We start from the raw sequence: 23,700 nt of genomic DNA, 5'->3' as shown, positions 1-23,700 counted from the left end.
ATTTAATTTATAAAATGGGGGTATGGCTAGACAAGTTACATCAGATGCAGCACCTCATCCCCAAAAAACTTTATAAGTAATGGAGGGGGAGAATGGGGGATTATAACGGTGCCAAAAAGAAAATGTAGAGGTAAAATAATAGAGGTAAAATTTTGCCAGTGCACAGCCCCTAGATCCAAAAATTGCACCAATTTTTTTAGTCCAGGGCCCAGACTCTCTTCAGAGACCAATCCCAAATTCACAAACACAAACCCCAGCGACCAACGGGGATCACTTACCTTCGATGTAATAAATCTGTCATCCGTACCACTTAGTCATGACCAAATCCGTGTGTTGCAACTCGGTCTTACATTTTGTCCGTCTAATGATTTTGACAAATTTTCTCTCATTAAAGACATCCATCTCTTTGCACGCAAATTGCTCTTTAAAGGTAATTTATGATAAATCCTCCCCTCGTGCAACCCCCTCCGAACCTATCACTTCCATCCAAGAGGTCCCTACTTTGGCCGAGATACAGGCTTTGGAGGAGTTGATGTCATTGTGGGAGGAGGGTGACATTGACGGCGACAAATTCTCTGATCCTCCCGAGTCGGGCATTGTCGCCCTTGGCGTCTCCTTCAAGCCAAAATCCCGTAATTTTCCCAATTTATCTACAAACCCTAACCTTTGGGCCTTTGTGCAACAAGTCACCACAGCTATTGAGGGGATGAATTCCACTCCTTTGGTCTCCATGACTGTACTGAATGAGCTTGTTTTTCATCCACTGCACCCTTCAGTGTCACATTTCTACTCCTTCCCCCCCCCCCCAAGGTTCTGTTGTTTGACCTCTCCTATTCTCAATCTACACCTCCCCCCTGGCTTTCAATACCATTTCTACGTCGATGACTCTCACGTGCCTCTTCCCCCGATTTCTCCATCAAAAACAACAGCTCAACTATCAACCCGCCCCTGTACGCCAAGGTTTAAAGTATAATCTTTGACTCTCTACTATCCTTGCGGCCCCACATCCATTCACTGTCCAAAGCCTGCTGCCTCAAACACCGCAACATCTCCAAGATACGCCCCTTCCTAACCAATGGCACAACCAAATTTCTAATTCGTTACCTGGTCATCTCCCGCAATTCCCTCCTCATTGGAATATCCTTAAATATACTATCCCCCCTCCAGTCCGTCATGAATGCTGCTGCCAGGCTCATCCACCTTACAAACAGTTGAGTGTCTGCTACCCCTCTCTGCCGATCCATTCACTGGCTTCCGCTCATCCAACTAATTCGATTCAAGATACTAACAACTTGTTACAAAGTATATTTGGTGTTGGGGTAGATGGCGCTGCCCTCCAATTAGATTATAATGTGGTTAGAGATGTATTTATGTCTTACTATAGTTTAACTTGTGATACTGTGATTATTAGTTAGAATACACTCCCTATTGGGTGATTTTAAAATCCTCTCCCTATTGGGTAATTATATCCAAAGTGATAGTGAACCCTCCAAAGTGGTAAAATTGTATTTGATAATTGTGTCAGGTTGAACCAGTTGCTTTATGCCACCTATGAAGAGCGAATCACATTTGGGTCGCTCTTCCCAGGGGTCAGCAAACAGGGGATGTGTGTATAAGTAATTACTGCTTGGTCAAACCTCCCTATATAAGCTCTTATGAGGAGGATGATCCTTAGAGTAGGCAGAGTTGTTATAAATACCCTGAAAAGTGATCCTAACTTGTCACCCTTCTATGGGTGAGTTTGCAAATTTGTGATAAATAACCTAAAAAAGTGATCCAAAACTAGTGTCACCTTAAAATGAGTGATTTATATCCTAGGGGTAATTATACATCCTAAAGTGCACTTGAGGCCAGGTGTCACCTGCAATGGGTGCTATTAACCCTAAAGTGCATTAAATGGGATCCAATACTGCAACCCAATGGTTAAACATCATGTGCTAAACATCAAAATAACCATCAACCTGAAAGACATATAGTGTAGTAATATAAGTGCCCTACAGTCAGACACCTGTGAGCAAAATAATACAAAGTAAATAATTGTATAAATATATATAAAAATTGATACTGGGTAGATATGAGTTCAACAGCAGTATCCAATATTCATACAATAAATGGAAGTGGGAAAATGTAGTTTTCACTAGGTCATCCAAAAAAGTGACATATGTGATTATCCTTGATGTCCTATGTAGATTTTATCCTCAAGTGTACAGGTCAGGGTGACTTTTGTGCTCCCCAAAGCCATCTACAACTATGCCCCCAGCTACATCACTAACCTAGTTTCAAAATACCAAGAAAATTGTTCTTTGTTCCTCCCAAGACCTCCTGCTCTCTAGCTCCCTTGTCACCTCATCCCATGCTCACTTCCAGGACTTCTCCAGAGCCTCACTCATCCTCCGGAACTCCCTACCCCAATCTGTCCGACTATCTCCCTACTCTGTCCACTTTCAGACGATCCCTGAAAACTCATCTCTTCGGAGAAGCCTATTTGGCCCCCACCTAACTGTACAGTTACTTTTCTCCATCAGCCCATCCCGCAGAGTTTTGTATCTCTTGACCCTCCCTTTTAGATTGTAAGCTCTAACAAGCAGAGCTCTTGGATTCCTACTGTATTAAATGGTTTTGTAATTGTACAGCGCTGCGTAAACTATATAAATCCTGTACGATAATAATAATAATAATAATAAGATTTACATCTACTTTAGAAGGTCGGGTGATAAGTTCATTAGACCCTTCTACCCGTATGAGTTTTTGCATATTACTGCACGCGTCTATGAATCCCAGCCTCAATCCCCATTTTGAGCATGTATCTATGCATTTTGTTCATGCATTGTTCAAACTGAGGGAGAAACATTGACCATAGACATTAAAATCGTACATAATACATTTTGTACATTTACCAATTATTTCAACAAGTTTGTTTACAAGCAGAAATGTACAAAAATGTCCTATTTTTTTCTTTTTAAGTACCCTAAGCTGCAGTGTACAGAAGTAAACTGTTTTTCCACTTGAAATCAAGCAGTAAAATACATGTGCTTTACTACAGAAAACCTAAAAATACCAGCTTTGTATGGATGTTTTCTTCTCGATGCAAAATGATCCCACTGGAATAACGCAGGAACCATTGGCCCTGCAGGGGATTGCCATGCTGTCAGCCAAGTCCGAGTGGGATCAATCACAGGTTCAGACAACTGAAAATCTCAGTCCAGTTTTAGTGTTACAGCAGTGACATGAGTCCTTTAATAATAAGTTACTAATAGACAGAAAATGCAAAGCTAAAATGAGCAGAACACACAGGGCCTTATAACATCCAATCATTTAAAATACTGTCCAGGAATAAAAAAGGAAAATCTGATTAGTGGCGATGAGTCAGCAAAGACAGTTCTTATTTCAGACAAACTGATCAGTCCCCCAGATGGTATTTCCTGTCCAGCACAAAACGATACACACATTTAAACAGGGGAACTACTACAGTTCTCACTTGAGCAGTGACATGGCAGAGCTCTGTGACATCTATTTGCAGAACAGTCAACAATTATGTATTTTCAGAACGATTCAACAATATGCAGAATAAAACTGTTCATTAAACCCGATGAATACAGATTCAAGCTTCAAAAGAAAAAAAAAAAAATACACTCACTACCACTATGTGTCAGGTTTAAAGGGCTTGTACTCAGAAACAGATCTCAGAATAGTATTCATGCAGATCTGTCATACTAGTCTCAACAAAAAGCCCACTGCAAGTGTCTATACAAAGAGAGACTCTTCTGTCATTCATAGACAAACACACCTACAGTTTACCCCTTCTGTGCCCACCCAGCACACAGTCACACCCTACTCCCTCCCAGCATGTCTCCCTCCCCCATTACAGGAAGTGAGAGAGAAAAACCCACACAGAGAAGCATTATCAGGGGAGGAGAGGGGAAGCAGAGTGATATAAACAAGGATCTAGTCACGCAATACCTTGCTAGACAGAATGACAATGTGACAGCATACAGTTACAATGCAAGACAAAAATGCCACAACGTTAATAGCTGAACTACTGGTCTCCTTTATTAAACATCAATGATAAATACATGTTTAAAAGCAATATAGTGTAATAGACACAGGCTAAAAAAAGAAAGAGGCCCGCCAGATTTTAGCAGCTGGACTTGTATAAGCCATGGCTCTGTGCAGAAAAATGAATAAACTATCCGTAGGACTGTCCTATATATACTGTATGCACAGGATGATTTCCGTATACATGAACATGTACAACTCAAACACTGCACACAAAACACATTGATGGGAAAAGCACAGATTTAACTTTTCCCTCTCTATGGATTACTGAAAACAACTTCACTTTGTCTACTCAATTCCTTTTTTTTCCCCCAGTGGGTACCCACATCCAGTTCTAGTCCGAACCTTCATACACGTAAAATTAAAAACCTATAAAATATTTATTGGTTTTGATATACAAAGCTTCAGAAATACAAAGATATATTCTCCTCCTCCAGTATTTCAACAAATACATTGCACACTTTATTCAGTGGAATACTAGGGGGATGAGAGTGTCCACTGGAAGAACATTACTGGAAAATGGTAGCAAACGCCTACCAACATTTGATGTCCATATAAATAGGATCATCAGTACTAATAAGAACTGGATGAAATGTTTTAGAAGTCTGATATTTTCCTGTAGTTTGTATAACATTATTTATATATTATACAAACACATTTTATCATTCTTAGGCCTCTTTCACACGGATGATCCGTATGTCCGTTTTTCATCCATCCGTTTTCGGATGAAAAACGGACATACAGTCATCCCTATGGAGCGTCGGATGTCAGCGGTGACATGTCCGCTGACATCCGACCCCGCTCCGATCCGAAAAGTGTAACGGAGGAAAAACCTACTTTTCCCTCCGTTTTCGGATCGGATCGGATGACGACGGACACTACGGACCGTCATCATCCGATCCCCCCATAGGGGAGAGCGGCGCTCTGACAGGTCCGTCGCTGCACAGCGTGCAGCGATGCACCTGTCATCTTCCTGCTCAGCGGGGATCGGCGGAGCGATCCCCGCTGAGCCAGCGTGTGTTCACGGGGCGGATCATGACTGATCTGCCCCGTGTGAAAGAGGCCTTAGGCATCACGCCCACGGACGTTTTTAAAAACAAGCTGTAAAGCTAGTACCAACGCCTGGAAAAAGCGGCGTTAAAAATGGGATTTTTACAGTGTTTTCCATTAGCGTTTATGAAAAATTACCCACAGTGCTACAGAAACCAAAGAAAACGCCAGAGCTCAAAAACGGCAATTTTGCGTGTTTGGCGTTTTTACAGCTCTAGCGCCACAGAGCACCCTACCCTGGTCCTGGGTTTTTTTTGCAGCTTAAAAACGCCTATGCCATTTACAGCTCAAAATTGCCATAGTGGGCATGAGGCCAGAGGCTAACATGGAGAGGCATTTTTAAGCTGCAAAAAACGTCCGTGGGCATGAGGCCTTTGAGGTTTTAGGATGTGCAATGTGTAATTTTTGAAGATTAGATTTAGCAAGGTGTAAATCTTGATGCAGAACCTCAATATACATTTTCTGTTGAATTTTAAAAGTTAGTTTGTCTAAACAATCGTTAGTAAAAAAGTTTTTTCTGTTTTTTTTTTAAATGAAGATCACCAGAAAAATCAGTCTGCAGACTGTCCACACACATTTTCTGCCAAGCAATTCTCTAGTCCACCTTCAGGCACCAATGAGAATGTCAGTACTGAATATTCACTATATTACCAAAAGTATTGGGACACCTGCCTTTACATGAACTTTAATGGCATCCCAGTCTTCTGCCGTAGGGCTCAATATGGAGTTGACCCACCCTTTGCAGCTATAACAGCTTCAATTCTTCTGGGAAGGCTGTCCACAAGGTTTAGGAGTGTGTCTATGGGAATGTTTGACCATTCTTTCAGAAGCGCATTTGTGAGGTCAGGCACTGATGTTGGACGAGAAGGATTGGCTTGCAGTCTCCGCTCTAATTCATCCCAAAGGTGTACTATCAGGTTGAGGTCAGGGCTCTCTGCAGGCCAGTCAAGTTCCACCACCCCAAACACGCTCATCCATGTCTTTATGGACCTTGATTTGTGCGCAGTCATGTTGGGAACAGTTTGGGTATGGCCCCTTCCTCTCCACAAATTGGGAGCATGAAATTGTCCAAAATGTCTTGGTATGCTGACGTCTTAAGAGTTTCTTTCACTGGAACTAAGGGGCCAAGCTCAACCACTGAAAAACAACCCCACCCCATAATCCCCCCTCCACCAAATGAGTTGGACCAGTGCACAAAGCAAGGTCCATAAAAACATGTATTGAGCGAGTTTAGGGTGGAGGAACTTGGCTGGCCGCAGTCCTGACCTCAACCCGATAGAAAATCTTTGGGATAAATTAGAGCGGAGACTACGAGCCAGGCCTTCACTGCCTGATCTCACAAATGCGCTTCTGGAAGAATGGTCAAACATTCCCATAGACACACTCCTAAACCTTGTGGACAGCCTTCCCAGAAGAGTTATAGCTGCAAAGGGTGGGCCAACTCAATATTGAACCCTACGGACCAAGACTGGGATGCCATTAAAGTTCATGTGTGTGTGTAAAAGCAGGTGTCCCAATACTTTTGACAATATGGCAGTGTATACTGATCTTTCTTACCAAAGAATGTCAGGCCAAGGAGCCGGCCACAAGTCTGGGCAGCACTCTATGAATGGAAACGGACTCATCAATAAACATCTTTTCTCTTTAACCCACCACAGTCTAAAGAATGCCCACAGACACAAGAGAGTACTGAGATAAGCAGGCATGGCCCCACCTTCTGCTGGAATGTTGGTCTAGGATTGTGTACAAAGACACAAATTCTGATCTGGGCTAACTGTGCATGTAGATATCAGTGAAGAGAAAGCCAAGAGACGAGTGGCTGACTACAGACCCATCACACAGTGTTTTAGGTAACTTTAGCTACCTGCAATCATGTGTTGTGCAGTGTGGCATGCATGCTGCCTTATGCATGGACCCTGTATGCTGCTCACAAGTAGAAAACGCAGTAAACACAGCACTCATGTTGCACTGTTTAAAGGACAAGTTTGTAGACAGCCGGCAGCAATTTAAAAAGGAAAAAAGGTACAGCTACCCTTTAAGAGGAAGAGGAAAACATCCAAATCCGTTAACTATTCAACAAAACAAAAAAGAACACACCCCACAACGCGAATAGTTATTGAAACTATGCCATCAAACCTTTGGCAAAGTTTGATTAATATGCGTGGTTTATTTTACTAAAAAATATTAAGTCACCAACCTGCTTGAACTGTTCTTCGTATGTCCAGTCCCCATGGTCTTGAATTTGAGGATGTGTGTTATGTGGCTGACCTGGGCGCTCTGCTCCCATTGGGCGCTGTGCTGGTAAGGCTTGTTGGGCAGGGTGTTTTGGGGGAAGAGCTATAGCTTTAGATCTGCCAGCCTCACCAACATCTACACCCTCTTCCATGTCTTCATAGTCTTCCTCATCCTCAAAATCATCCTCATCCCATTTCCCCTTCCTAAAGTGAAAAGATAAAATAAAAGTTATATTAATGAAATCCAGGTTCAATAGTCAACCTGCAGTCCAGCTTTTCATTAATGTGTTACTAAACCCAGGACCCTGCAGTCACTATATACGGTCTCCCCACAGAACATATAGCAGTGGATAAAGCTTGTAGGGGGAGTTTTAATTCTCCTGCGACTGTCCTATGAGGCTACATCAACCCTGACTCTCTGGCCCTGTGCCGATCGCATGCATCCTCCCAAAAAAAAAAAACAAAAAAAAAAACCTTCTCTAGCCGTACACAGCAAACTGAGTATGTGCAGAGTACCCCCAAGGTTCTGTTCTATCAGGAGATTGATTGGGGACAGGGGAGGATCAGAGGGGACAGGATCAAACAACATTTTTACACAATGTGCAGGATTAACCCCTTAGATTCCACAGCAAGTATAACAAGCATGCTTTACTGTCTGATTTTACTGTTGTGGGTTTAGTAACACTTTAACTAAAAAATGCATGTTTGCACAATTAACATTATAATTACCAGAAAAAGAAAAAAAAAAAAATAAGGTAGTGGTTTATCAACAGCTGAAAGAACTGAGAAGATTGCAGTGCTAGGCTTCCTGAGGCACTGCAAAAAACAAACTTTTTTAAAACACAAAAAAAAAAATAATAATCTTTAGCTACTTTTAATCTTATAGTATCATGGTCTGTAATTATTCCCAAAGTTACATAAGAGCAATAATTATGACATTGATCCAGTAGGGGAACAAAAAATCCCTGCGTACACAGTAACTTGGCACAAACTGTGTAAACGGAGAGCTGCAACTTCAAAAACTTCCTATCTGTCTGAGGTTTCTAACCGCCTTTGACCAGCTGCCAACATTCTCAGGCTTGCTGGCAGCTTCTGGCACGCACTGCTTCACCAGGTCACATACAGGGCACCATGCATTACCACACCGCTACTTAACGGTTCAGCACATTGGACACCAGCAAAAGATATTTTTGTGATACAAATACACGTAATGATTAAAAACTAATAACTATACATTTGCCAGGTCATTATACATGGAGACATATCAGTCATTACATTCTAGACCCATCAAAGTAAAAGCCAGGTTAGGGGCCCAACAAGGCAGCTAGGAGTTTGACATTTTTGCTTAGCAGAGGTCCTAACTAAACACAGTAACTTTATAGGGTTATATTTTGTGTGGGAAACCTTTAGGTTACCCCCCACCACCATTTCCTCTCAATATCCAAAATGCTGCGAAAAGCATTATATTTGTTTGTTAATTGGCTCTGACCCAAAACTGACTCTATGGTATGCGTTCATTTGTATGACTGTGGCTAGTTTATCAGATTGTAAACAAGTTCCTGGAAAGAACGATGAAGGTTTTAATTTTCTCTATAAAAGTGCTTAGGAAATAGCATCAGCACCATATAAAAGAGTGAAACTAATAGTGTCGAACGAACAACATGATATGGCGAACTGCCTTAAAATGATCTTGGTAGGGGGTAAAACATGCAAAAGAACTTGTAAAAGAAACAGCTTTAAAGTTACCTGTCTGCTGGCCAAAATGTTACTGTGTATAACACAGCTCCTGGCCTCATGTTGGCTACACACGGACTGAATATCAGCCGTTACAGTAGAAACCGGCCAACTTTCAGCCTGTGTGTACAGCTGCTTGTGTGACAGAAGCCGATCTCAAAACTGGCTTCTGTTGAACAGGCATGCTTGAAAACCAGCAAGCGAACAGTGCTTGCAGCCAATGGCTGTGTTCTGGCAGGAGAGGTTGCTGTACTAACACTGCTTGTGTTAGTACAGCAATCTGTCAGTTTCTTTCGCTCAGCCCATTGGGTTGAACAAAAAAAAAAAACAAAAAAACAAAAAAAAAAAAAAACAAAAAAAACACACGGAGTAGAACAGGCTTCAGGCTAGTCAAATAGAAGCCCCACACTGGCTGCTGTGATTCCTTGTGCCAAGCTTTACTCACTACGGGACTAAACATTGATTTAGGGGATCAGCAGGAAAAACCACAGTGGGCAGCAGGGGATATGCTATGCTACACACTCATAAATGTGAAATAGCATCAGTGCTGGGAGCTCTGCCACACAGCAAAGTATAAGCAAACAAACCCCTGGGCTGGTAGGAATAATGCTACTTTCGATTAAGGTTAGTTCTTTTGGCATGGTTTACCCCCGACATGGTCACTTTAAATAAGAAGCATAGGCTAAAATAGAAGTCTTGTTAAAAATGTGGCCCTGACAGATTTCATTGCCCCTCTCTGTTATCAGCGCCTCCTGCTCACAGACACAAGTTAGCCACTACTTTTGGATCATGTGACTGAACCAGGGCAGATTAACCGCTTAAGGTCTGACCCTTTAGCAGTTTTACTGCTACAGGGCGGCAATATATATACACACACACACACACACACACACACACACGTGATCAGGTTCTTCCAGGTTAGGGGGCACGCATTTGCGTCGGCAGCAGCATGCTCCTGCTGTAATCACACATAGTGGGAGCAGAGCAGTGGGTACCGCGGACTCAATGTCCACAGGCACCTGCCGATCATCGAGCAGAGAGGCAGAACGACAAGTAAACAAAGCAGGGACTAGGATCCATATCTTCCCCTAGTAAACACACCTCCCACAGTGTAATAAAACACTGGTTAGAAACATAGTTAACCCTTTGATCGCCCCTGATCTTAATCCCTTCCCAGTCAGTGTCATTTCTTATAGTCACAGTGCATATTTTTTAGCCCAGTCAGTGTCATTATTACAGCGACAGTGGATATTTTGTAGCACTTATCACTTGATAAGGGCCGGTTCACACTGCCACGACTTGTCACATGACTAGTAGCGCCCCATTAATGGCAATGGAACCGTTCTAAACTGGCGCAACACAAGTCGCTGTGATTTAGAAAAAGGTCCCTGCACTACTTTTGGGCAACTTCATCAGGACTTGAATTTACTTCTTTACTTCTTAAAGAAGTCGTATGCAAGCCGTGAGGAAGTCATGCAGAAACGTTGGCTCCGAAGCCGTGCTGGCGTGAACCAGCACTTAGTGTCACTGGTCCCCAAAAAGCGTCAGCATGTCCGCCGCAATATTGCAGTCCCACTATAAGTCATTGTTCTCCAGCAGTTACTATTAAAATAAAAATTATCCCATAGTTTGTAGATGCTATAACTTTTGCGCAAACCAATCAACATGCACTTATTGGGATTTTATTTTGCCAAAAAGATATAGCAGAATACACATTGGACTAAATTTATGAAGAAATTTGATCTTTTTACTCGACAGGTTTTTTTTTTTGGTTTTTTTTAAGCAGAAAGTAACATTTTTTATTTTTTTCTTCAAATTTGTCAGCATTTTTTTGTTTATAGCACAAAAAAAAAATAAAAAAACAGAGGTAATCAAATACCACCAAAAGAAAGCTCTATTTGTGTGTGTGTGTGTGTGTGTGTGGGGGGGGGGGGGTTGGGGGAGACAATTTTATTTGGGTACAGAGTTGCATGACCGCACAATTGTCATTTAAAGTAATGCAGGGCCATATCGCAAAAAATGGCCTGGTTATGAAGGGGGGGGGGGGGTCTTCACATTTGACATATTAGATAAACAGACTGGGGAATAATCCAATCATTCTGTAACATAAAGAAAAGGTATATTCTTAGTAGACCCCTTTGCTTTGCCAAAGGTTTCAATCATCAGGTTTCCAGGTTTTTCTAAAGTGTGTGTAAAGGCAAAACTTTTTATTTCTGGATGGAGTATGGAAGGGCTATAAACCCTCCATTACCATTATTTGCCCCTTTATTTGTCTGAATAACCATGGTCAATAACCATTGTTACCTGGACAGGAAATGAGGGGAAGTCACCATGTTATAATTGTCATCCGAGCAAAAGGCGAGTGGAAATATTGGTGAGAGGACACCTGTTCTGGTTACAACTGTGTAAAAGAGGAATTCTATTCACTTCAGGTAAAATTTCTTCCCAGTTCCCATGTCTCTTGGACAGAAAGAGAAAGGAAATCTCCCCAACAGGTCACAGACAGGAAAAAATGTAATCAATTCAAAAGTTGTCTTCACATACACCTTTTACACTAGGTTTCTTATTCTAATAAGAATACTGACCCTTTTTGGAAAAAGTAAAAGATGTAATCAAAGTACAATAGAAAGGATACAAGGCAAGCAGAGACATTTAAAAAGGTACGTGGCTTCACAAACAAATTCTAAATACGTCAACAGGAAGGTGCAACTCCTTCCATTAAACACTCACAGTTCCTCATCCTCTGATCCCATCCCCTGGTAATGTTCATTTTCACCATCCCTTTCTCGCTCATCCTCAGATGGCATGCTCTCCCCTTCATCCTCCTCTTCTTCCTCCTCCTCCTCCTCCTCTTCTGAAGCAGCAGGGCTTGGCTGTTGGCTGAGTCCAGCAGCAGCAGCCCTCATAGCAGCTAATGCTGCGGCCTGTGCTCGCTGTATTTTCAAGGCCTCTGGTTCTGAGTCGTCCATGCCATTTGCAGGATAACCCCCATCAGAGGGAGCGCCCACTGAATCCTGTTGCAGCTGCCTTGCCTCCATTTCCTGCTGCAACCTCGCCCGCTGCTGGCGCTGTAGCGTCTCCATCACCGCCTGCAGCTTCATGGCGCGGTGAGGCGGGCCACGTGCTGCCTCCTCCACCTTCTGAGGAAATTGAAACTTGCCAACAGACCTGTGGGGTTCAGCACTCCAATATTCCAAGCAGGCAGGCAGAAGGGAGGACTCAGCTTGGGTAGACTGATGTTTTCCTCATGCTTTAGTATCTGCTCTCCTTCCAACTGCCAGAAAGGAGGTCCTACTTTAAAAATGGCCAATACCAGGACTCTGCAAAAAAGACACACAAAAAAAAATGGTTAGAAACAGATTGCCACAAAAACTCTAACAAAATCAGCTCAATGCTAATGGAAAAAATGCCCAGCATGATATAAATATGGAAGCTGAAATTGCTGAATTGTTTTTGAGGGTGTAAAAACATTTCATATGCACATGACTGCAATAGATCAGCGACTCACTAACCAATAAATGGAAATGTACAAATGACAGCCCTGAAGCCTGCAACTTGAGAGGTATTAAACCCAAAACCAAAAAGGTATTATATTGCAGCTTATCAATCATTAGATGTGGTGGCCCCATTCATTTTTTTTTTTTATGCCCCCCCCCCCCCCCCCCCCCGTGTTTATACCTGGTGATCTGGCCAGTATCACACCCTCCTGTATTAAAGTGCCCCCACTCTGGATAAAGAAGTACAAGGGCACCTTTGCACAGCAGCGTTATCATTCTGGTGTGTGTGTGTGTGTGTGTGTGTATGTGTATCACTTTATAAGCAAGTACAGCAAACTGTTTCTTTTTTTTTTTTTTTTTCCTCAAACAAAAGGTTTTATTGAAATTGAATAAGTGTATACAGTTCCATATTTGCATACAGCAATTTACAGAGTAGAAGTCACATCTTACATATGCAATAAGATAGAAAAAAATAAATAAATAAATAAAAAGCACAAAAAAGGGGGCATATAATCCATTACATCGAAAGCAAAGAAAAGAAAAAAGAAAAAAAAAAAAAAAAAAAAAAAAAGGAAAAAAAAACCTCTCATCAGATAGAGCCATCTGTGGGCAATCCACGCTCCTTCAATGGATATTTTACTTATCTCCTACCGTACTGGCTAGTTATGTAGTGCACATCATACATCCTATGTGTATTGAAGCTAAGAAGGACCATCTTTAGAATAAACGATCAAACACTAAATCCACTGGCGCTAGGCCTGATACATCCAACCATTGAGCCCATAGTCTCTCATATTTTTGTGAAGCTCCCCTATGCTGGTATATAATTTTTTCCATACGGATTGTGGCCCCCATTTGTGTAATCCATTCTTGCACCGTGGGAGGACTCGTGGATTTCCAGTGCCTGAGGATAAGCAGGCGGGCCTGAAACAAGGCCCTTCTAATAGCCCGTTTAAGGATATCCTCAGTCAGTAGATCATCCACAATCCCCAGCACACATGGTTTGGGGTCCAAAGGTATCACTATTTAAAAAACTCTATTAAGCAAACTGTTTCTTTTGGCATAAGGTTTACATAAGCAACAGCTGGTCATTGTACGCACCCCTGTCAGTGTTAAATGGTTTGTCTCATCCCTGTATCTGAAACAATCTGCAAGAGAGCTTGTTCTTTTGAAAAACAGAATGGGGCACAGAGACGCCTTTGGATAGCAGCATTATTAGTCTGGTGGAGGGGAGTGTTAGATGTACTAGCAGATTTAGATACCTTAACAAATTGAAGCCAAACTCCATCCAACACTGCAGTTACACCAGCAATTATAGCAACTGTTTTTTTTCCTTTTGGGATAAAGGTTTTAATAAAACAAAACGAAACTCTAAAAAAGCTGAATTTATAAAAAGTGCCACATAACACAAGATTAAAATAAAATCATAACTAATTCAGTCATTTGGTCTAAAAGCATGTAAACTCTGCCCAATTCCATAATTGTAATGCACAGTTGGTCAATCTATAACTCTTCTCTTTAACATGTGTCACCCTTTAAAGTATCTTTGACGATATATGAATAAACAAAATCTGATCATTGTAACTAAGAAATCCCTGGAGCATGTAAACCCTGGTGCCTGTGCAGCTCTGGGATGTGCTTACAAATGTCTGACACAGATCTGCCTCCTCTTACCTTGCCACTTGCAATAAAATTAGGCCTCATGCACACTGTTTTTTGCAGTTGCTCTGAGGGGCGTCTGGCATTTTTCTTTCCCTGCCTCTAAACTCCCCAGCATGTTAGCCTATGTGTCCACGCACACAGGCGTTTTGTGGCAGGCAAAAAAAAAAAAAAAAAAAAACACCTCTGCCAGTGTGTCCAGGAACTGCAGCGTTTGGCAAAAAATAATGCTTGGCGCCTGTAAACGCATCTAAATGCGCCTAAACGCAGTTTAACTCTAGGCACATTTAATGCTTAAGCATTAATTAATTTCAATGGCCAGAATAAATGTTTTATTCTGGCCAATGAAATGAATTAACACACAATCACTTGAAGCCTTTCAACGCGCTTAGACGCTTGTATAAGTGTTAGAGACTTTTACAAGCGTCAAATGTTTTTTCTGCAGAGTTAAAAAAAAGAATCCCAAACACAGCACTACCTTCCTGGAGTTTGTATGTTCTCCCTGTGCCTGCGTGGGTTTCCTCACACACTCAAAAAAATTGGCTAGTATATATGAATGTAAGTTAGGGACCTTAGATTGTAAGCTCCATTAGGGCACGGACTGATGTGAATGTACAATACATATGTAAGGCGCTGCGTAAATTGACGGCACTATACAAGTATGTATAATATGTAATAAATAAGTCCTGTGTGCATGAGGCCCTACAATGTTTATCTGCACTAATTAAAATTACAAAAAAAAAATAAAAAAAAAAAAAATGACATTTAACATTTTTGAGGCTTTTTCAGCACATAATAAAAACAAAGCAGGGATTTTTTTTTTAATCCTTTACTTCCTGTCTGGTAAAACCGTTGCGCATTCTTAGTTTTCCCTACACTATTCAAAACTAGAAAACATGTTTTTGCTTTGACATATACCTTAGGTACAGTAAAACTAGTATGCCTAAATGTTAACATCTTGAACAACACAAGGATGAGGTTGTGGAATGTCCCCTAAAGTGAAGTTTTGTGAATTGTTAGTCATACACAGCCTGCCTCGCAACTAGCCATACTACAAAAGGTGAACGATTCCTCAATGAGTAAATAGGAAGACAAAAAAGGTACAGCTCAAGCATCCCAGTTTAAATTTTGCACTTACAGGCTAAACCCTCACAGTAATTGATCAGCCTTGTATAAAAAAAACAAACAGGGTGGCATGCATTTTCAAAAGTAGCAAAATGTATGGAAAAAGAAAATAAAATGCCCTGCCTTTAAGGAAGTCTGTTTACATGATCGTGTTATATTGCAAAACATCATGAAAAAAAGTCCTGCAAAATGCCTTTTTTTGATGCAATGACCTGAATTTTGACATTCATGTTATTCAAAAGAAAATGCAGTCAAGTATACTTCAAAGTAAGGTGCCTTACATGCACATTGTTGCAAAAGTTGTCCTTAAACATGTCAGGTTAATATTTCAGAGACTATGGAGAGGGATTATTCTACATTTAAAATTGGTTTATGAAATTATTATTAGTTGTTAGGCTACTGGTATGGTCATTTGCAACTGAGGGGAAAAAAAAAAAAAAAAAAGTACTGTTCTAAAATAAAAATACTGCACAAAAAAAAAAAAAAAAAAAAACCTTGTGTGTGGCATGCAAGTAATGTTTTCTTTGCAGCCCAGGAGATCCTCATTAACGTTACATTAAATGAAAATATCTGCAGAATCTGAAAAGGGTAAAGTGCACTAAAACTGAAGGAAATTATAGGGAAACCATTTCCCCTCCCCCATCCTGTTGGGAGTGGGCTCCATGCATTTCCTACAAAAAGGACAGAAAAGCTGACATAACTAGACAGTTTAGCTTTAGCATATTAATCAACTCTTTCACTGCCAAAGATTGTTGCAACTTCACTATGTAATATGTAACACTTTCTGTGGTGGCAAAAAAAAAAAAAAAAAAAAAAGTTTAGAAATTGAGATTTAGCAGGTCACACAGAAAAGGCAGAAATTTGTAATATCTCCCCAAAGACTCCCTGCTTGTAGGAAAAAAATAGCAACAAACCTCCATTGTAAGATCACCCATAAAGCTCTTTACAATACTAGTGCGCACACACACACACACACACACACACACACACACGTCCCTTCCCTGAACCCCCTATTTGCTCCACTGACCAGCATAGTAGATCCAGGCACTCAAGCGTATGAGGAGTCAGTCGAGGGATCACACACTGGGTGTTCAGAGATTAAACAAATACACCAACTGGAGACTGGGTGGGAGGCCTGGGGGAGAATTAATGGAAGGAGGGGCTGGATACCCCCTCCCCCATGGACATTAGCTCTTAATTATCTAAGCAGATATGCTGGATTAACTGACTGTATGCCACAGCAGTCAACATGATAGTGCAAAGCAGCGGAGTGCTGCACATAGCTATGCATACATTTAATGTGACACCCACAGTTTCCAAGAACCTTACAGGAACATTCTGCAGAGCATACAGAAATAAGCCCAAAGTGGCCACATGTCGCGTGCCAGTGTGAAACTGCAGAAGGTAACATTTTAAGGAAGTGTGCAATATTCAAGATATTTGGTGCAGTTTTTATGGCGTGCGGATCTTGTACACATGGGTGATGAAGAGATAGTTAAATGGAGAGTTCCATTATTACCAGTTCTAAAATTATTTCAATATCACTAGCACTTGCCTTGAAGAAGGGGTCCTTATGTGGGGCAAAAATGTCTATTTTTAAACTCGTCTCAGCTTGCTGGTAAGAGAGAGCATATATATATATATATATATATATATATATATATATATATATATATATATATATATATATATATATAAATAATTTTTTTTTCCCCCCTTCACTCAGGGGAACACACAGGTTTAAACCAAGAATATTAAATCACCAACAAAATAAAGTGTAGTGTAGTTGAACACATTACTACTTAGTATTCTACACTGGAAACAAACTGTAGCTTGGAAGTAAGAAAAAGAAAGGTAACCATGGGAGACACTTTCTTAACGAAAGTTGTTTCCAGGAATAAATAGACCACATGGTGTATCTTGCCTGAGGCCAATTCAGTTACACGGTATTGTTTCTGTGTAACAAGTGGACTGTAGCTGGCCATTCAATGGGTTAATACTGCAGCTGGATCCCCCCCCCCCCCCCAATCCCTTCTAAAGCTACTGGATGCTTCCAGGGAGGAGGGGTCCCTCCCCAAAGTGTGCCTGTACATAGGGTCAGTGCTCCACTCTGGCACAAAGGGAGGTTTGTTTTGGACACGAGGCACAGTCAATGGATGATATTCGCATCTTGCCCAGAGACCAGGAAAGAAACACTTTGAAAGGACCCACTAGCATAATACCATACTCCAAGATCTGAAGAAGAAAAAAAAAAATACATACACATGAAAACGTAACAAAAATGTGCCAATTGACTGAACTATGGAGGACAGAAAGCAGACTAAAAGAAGTAGGCCTGAGCAACCTCAAATAAAACTACTGTTGGTGAACCAGTCTTTACTGAAACAAGAAGAGATGTTCCTTCCCCAGCACAAATTTGACAAACGTAAACTCCTTTCAGTCTTTAAACCAGGCAAATAATGATGAACATTATTGGGGCCAAAGTCCAAGAAAATGAAATGCCATCAGACCACATATTATAAAGCACACTCCACCTTGGATCCAACTGTTTATGACAAATATCAACTATGTTCCACATACACAATCACAAAATATGTGTTATAATACAAAGTATGTAGTTGTAGCCATTGGGAGAAACAGAAAGTAGTCTGCAGTAATGTAGATTTTACTCACAGACTACTGTCAGCACAGAACAATTGTATGCAGTTTTAGATGTTGGGGATGCATTAATAAAAAGGTTTTCTCAAATTGTGCCATTGCCCATAGCAACCAGTCAGCTTTAATTTTTTTCCACACAGCTCAGAATATTAAAATTTAAAAGCCGATTCCTTTTCATTAATTCCCCCTGTTGTCTCTTACTCCTGAGGCTGGCCATACATTATGCAATTTTATTTCCTTCAACCACAGCTAAAGGAATGAAAATTGCTCAATTCCCCCATCAACACAGTTAAGCCAGGTACACACCAACAGGTTTTTTTTTGTGCAACCAAAAAACCTGACAGCTCCTGTCAGAGCCGCTGTACTAACCATACAGGGTTAGTCCAACGATCTCCCCTGCTGAGCTGTTGTGTGTCCCCCCCCCCCCCCCCGCCCCGCCCCGCCCCGCCCCGCCAAAACACTCCAATCAGCGCTGCCATTGGCTGAGAGCGCTGATCTGGAGTCTGTCAGCTGCTGGTTTTCCAGCATGCACGTCCGATAGAAGCCGGCCGAGACCGACATACACAGGCAGAATGTCAGGTTTTTTTTAAACTGGCCGTTGTCTCCCGACATTTCGTCCGTATGTATGGGGCTTAAGTGTTGATGTGGAAATCCTTCCCACTATGCTATTGCATTCTAATAGTGGGAGGTTTCCGCACTGTCATAATACAATGATCACTGCTGGTGGCTGATCCTACAAAAGAACACAAACGGCTGGTTGTACTGAAGTCAATCAATACAACCAGCCTGCCCAAAGACTGATAGAAATTCGGCTGGTTCAGCATGATCTGTCTATGGTTAGCTTAAGGTAAAAAGTGTTCTCTGCTCTGTTACATAACGCAGTCCACCTTCTTGATTTAGGAATATACGTGTCATCCAGTTGCAAAAGATGCTTTTAATACACCATAAGTTTGTTACTGAGGGGTCTATGATACTACAGTACCAAAGTGACTGTGGAATATAGTTGATACTTGGCACAGTCGGTTTTGAGGTGTGCTTTAGGGCTCATTCGGCCAGCCACACGTGGTCAATAGAAGCATTTATTTTTGTGCAAAGCCACCTGTAGAAATCAATGACAGGCTGCAGGTATATGCATCCAGGGCCATTTATCTGTCCCTGTACGCATGTAAACACTCAGAAGTGTGGTTACCTGTCATACGCCTTTATGACAGGTCATTGATTTATCACTGTTATTAATATAAGCAGCTCTTTGCAAACACCTTTACTTCTAGGTGTAGAAATAAGGTTTTTGTTTTTTTGGGGTTTTTTTGGTGTACAACTGTATGAAAGAGCCCTGATATAGGTTTTATGAAATGTAAGTATGGCTGTACTGTATACACCTGATACTTGTAACACAATGTTGCTCCATATATACCAATAGTTCTTTGAAAAAAAAAAAAAAAAAAAAAATCTCAAAAAGGATTAAGGCTACATTCACACCTTAGCATACTGGAATGGCGAGCAGAATCATGGGGGAAAAAAAACGCGGTGCAGTGGGTATCACTGCAGTACACTTAGGTGTGAATGGAGCCTAATAGGCTTTCAAAAATGACTCCTATTCAGTGCAATAACATTACAATGTTACTATACTATTGTATTAGCAGTAAAAATAGTGACAATGGTAAAAGCACATACTATTACTGTATGTACAAAGGACATCTTTAGGCATAGTTCACACAGGTGGAAAGAACAAACAATAGTTATTGAAACCTTCCACACATTTTGAAAATCCAACAGGCTAAATTCACAAAGCTAACACACGAGGATAAGAATATTTCAAAAAAGAAGTTAAAAAAAAAAAAAAGTGACAGTTTTCAGATTTGAAAATTACAGTCACACAGTTATTTTAGAGAGCCTTACCCTTGTGTTAATATTTTGTAAATAAGACCGATCTGTTCCATAACCGCAAATGGTCTAGCACACACACCGAACGTTCAGCATGCGTATGTTTCACTTTGTTTTCCAGAAAAAGTTACCAGAAAATTTGGCAAGTGTGGGCAAAGTGCATCAATCCAAGTTGACAACAGTCTGTCCCAAATTTGCCTTAGGTGCTCCTAGCCCCTTTCAGCAGCGGATCCATGAACAGATCCCCTGCTGAATCAGAGCAGAATGGGGTGCATGTCACTTTAGTGACATATATGTCCGTTTAGTTCCACTTAAAAAAACGGAGCTTTCCAGACCCATGTAAGATTTATGGATGGCCAGATGTAAAACAGCTTAAAAAGGAAGTACACCCTCCTATCGTTTTCAGCCAAGGAAGCTGCCATCTTGGCCTGTTTAATGTTCAACTGCCATGATGCTGTACATGTGATCCATTATGACACCAACCATTGGATGGTTTGAAAGTTTAGTTGAGCGCACAACCATTCTTAGCATGTGCCAGGAATGTAACTTTTTGAAACTGTTAAATCGAGGGTTTACTTCCGCTTTCAAACCATTTACTTCCAATCACTTCCAATCTGTCATTTAAATCAGAAAAAAAAAAAAAAAGGGGGAGGTAAGGCTACTTTCACACTGCTCCACTGTAAAAAATGCAAATGTGTTTGACGCATTTTTCACCTGTGAATAAAGGACACGCGACTCAAAAACTGCACCAAAAACGCAACTGCGGGTGCGTTTTTTGGTGTGGTTTTTACTGCACCAAAAGTGCAGCAAGCAGGACTTTGAAATACACAAACGGACCCGCAATTGACCAATGTGAAGAGTTCCCTAGGATTTAGGGTTCACACCTATGCGAATTGTATGCGTTTTTCACCACATCCAATTCACACAGCAGGAGAATGTGACTGGCTCCCTATGGAGCCAGTTCACATATCTCAGTTGCGGCTGCGGAGCACACTGCACAGAATCGGCCCCGATCGTCCCTAAAACAGGGAATAGGGACGCACAGCGCTCCTGTGTGATCTGCAGCGGGTTACAGTGTGAACCCGACCTTAAAGATCAGGAGTTTTTCTTCTGCTTTTTTAACGCAAAAACAGAAGAAAAACTGATCAGTGTGAAAGCAGCCAAAAAAAAAAAAACAAAAAAAAAGTAGTCACAGACCTCCATTTTTTTCCTGTACCTTGACGAACTCAGAGGTAAACGGATGTAAGTGGACAGGTGTCCGTTTACATCCACCTGCCCAAAGACTTAGTCCCCATTCACACTTGAGTGAAGAGAAGGCAGGCAATTTTGAGGCATTTTATTGCACGTTATTAATGGTAACTATACACACTGAGTTTATTTTGATGTGCGATTCAATCAAAACAGTCAATCTACAAACAATCAAATAGCTTTAATAGCCCTGACAATCAATTTAGACTATTTAGATTGGATTCAATCAAACTGAGTTGAGCAGCCAAGGCAGAAAATTCTAGGTGATTTGTTCGTAAACGCAACTGTACCTTGCCCGAGATTACATGGTGGAAACCGAGATGTGATTGGTAATTTACAATAGTAAGTTATGACCAGCTCTAAAATTTTGGTCTACATCTTCTTCCCCATGTGCAGCACATCAAATGGGTTGTTGACTACTGTAATGATCGATTATTTTGGAAGAAATAGCTAGGAAAAGAAAATCAATCCTGTATTCAAGCATGTATGGCCACCATAAGGCCCCTTTCACACGATCGGCCCGCAAAGATCTGCCTGTCTGTTTTTCAGGCAGATCCGAGCGGGCCATCCATTGACCTGTATGGGCAGGCGGATGTCAGCAGAGATGTGTTCGCTGACACCCGCCTGCCATAAGATCCGACAAGATCAGCTGAAAATAGACGGATGGCGATCGGCTGGACGGATGATGAACGTATCGGATGAAAACGGACATGCTGTCCGTTTTCATCTGATCTTCCCATAGAGAACAATGGTGCTCTGACAGGTCCGTCACTGCACAGTGAGCGGAGACGGATCTGTCATCCACCTGCTCAGCGGGGATCAACGGAGCGATCCCCCGCTGAGCTAGTGGAGTCTGCTGAGCGGATCCGCCCCATGTGAAATGGGCCTAAGAGTTAAAGTGATTGTAAAGTAAATGAAAAATAAACAAACAAAAAAAAATAATTAAACACACACACGCAACACACTAGTTTTGCACAGCATAGCCCCAATCTTACTCTTCTTGGGTCTTGCTACCTAACAAGCTGCTTGCTATGGGGGCATCCGTGCGTTTTCGCTCCTGAGTCTTGCTCTCTGTGTCCATAAGCCCAGCCCCTTTGGCTGGCAACAGCTCCCGCATCTCAGCCAATCAGAGACCAAGGAAAGCCTCAGCTCTTGTCCACATCGCTGGATCAAGAATAGGCTTTGGGGAGGGGGGAGCTGCACACTGAAGGTCTTTTATCTTCATCCATAGAATGTATAAAGGTAAAAAAAAAAAAAAAAAACACCTTCAGCCTTTACACAACCACGTTAACAGACTTATCATGAAGAACTTGCATAACATGCCATTTGGCATCAAAGTCAACAGGGCCATTCTGCTTCAAAAAGTAGCTCCTGCACCCGCTCAAGCTTCAGGCATTGCACTCATATGTGAACTGAGACAACCAAAAAGTAAGGAATTTGGTACGTTGAGCGTTTTGGAGCTCCTTGCTGCACCCAGGTGCGAGTGGAGACTAAAATAACCCTTGTGATTGGGTCCTCCTCAAAAAAAAGTGTGAAAGAGGCCTGAAGCTTTTGCTTCTATTAAATCATCATCTTTAAAGAAGCTCCGAAAGCTTCACAAGCGCTTCCAAAACATGCAAAAAAAAAAAAAACCTTGAAAAACGTGCAATGTGTTTTAATGTGCATTATTTTATTTTTAATTTTTTTTTTACACTCGTGTGCTCTGAACTTTATAAGAAGTAAACATCTAGCCACCAGCAGCACCAAGCCATCACCACCAATGGGGCCTAGCGCCTCTACTGGAGCCAGGGTACCGTCCAACCACCGCTCCCTTCATACGAGTGGAACCAACAAACACATTGGAGATCACTGGAGGAAATTCAATACATTATTTTATATATGGATACAAAAAAAAAAAACCTTCCAGAACAAGCTTTCACAGTGATGGAGTCACCCATGGCACTGGTAATAGAAGAGAGGTGTCCCTCAGGGGTAGAGGACTACATGGAGGTCCCCTGTAGGATGCAATGGAGGCCTCTCAGTGGGGATATAGATACATACATTATATATATATATATATATATATATATATATATATACTCGTACCCCACTCTAACCAGCACGGCCACTTGTCCCCGCTCGGCCCACACACACACACATGCAGGCTCCCATTAACTTCCACAGCCGCTGGCACCCCCTAGCCCGCACCACCACCACGTCATCCTTCCCAGCACCCTCCCCGTACCAGCTGACCCCAGCAGCAGGCCCCTGTGTAGGACTCCCCTTCCTGTGGCACAGCGCCCACTCTTCACCCACCCACCCCACTGACCCCGACCCCCGCCCGAGTCTTACCCCCACAATCTCCGATGCTTTTTCTCACAGGAGAAACTTGGGATCTGAGCGAGAGGAGGGGCCGACATGCGAGGGGGTACCTTGATTGGCTGCAATCCAGGGAGAGTCGGCAAACTTCCAACCCCGTCCGTGCGAGAATGAGTGGCAGCACGGGGAGGACTAACCTTTAAAGGGAGCGTCTAGAAACACAGAAAGAAAGGGACTGTCTGCAAGTGAACGCACCC

General features: G+C 41.8%; 1 protein-coding gene across 3 annotated transcripts in view; it reads right to left on the bottom strand.

The window, feature by feature from the left end:
• The window catches only part of ARID3A (AT-rich interaction domain 3A), a 168,005-nt gene extending 144,352 nt beyond the window's left edge, over positions 1-23,653 (bottom strand). The window contains exons 1-3 of one of the 3 annotated variants that reach the window (XM_073594071.1): positions 23,477-23,653; positions 11,805-12,394; positions 7,304-7,544 (exon numbers count right to left, since the gene is read on the bottom strand). In XM_073594071.1, coding sequence (XP_073450172.1) covers positions 7,304-7,544; positions 11,805-12,175 — 612 coding nt within the window. In that variant the 5' untranslated portion in view covers positions 12,176-12,394; positions 23,477-23,653. Of the gene's footprint in view, positions 1-7,303; positions 7,545-11,804; positions 12,395-16,382; positions 16,500-23,476 lie in introns of those variants that run through there. The other 2 variants (XM_073594058.1, XM_073594062.1) reach the window with 2 other exon arrangements.
• Positions 23,654-23,700: the final 47 nt, after the last annotated feature.

The sequence above is a fragment of the Aquarana catesbeiana genome, linkage group LG01 (assembly GCF_042186555.1).
Source record: "Aquarana catesbeiana isolate 2022-GZ linkage group LG01, ASM4218655v1, whole genome shotgun sequence".
Lineage (NCBI taxonomy): Eukaryota > Metazoa > Chordata > Amphibia > Anura > Ranidae > Aquarana > Aquarana catesbeiana.
This window is presented reverse-complemented; position numbering and strand designations above follow the sequence as displayed.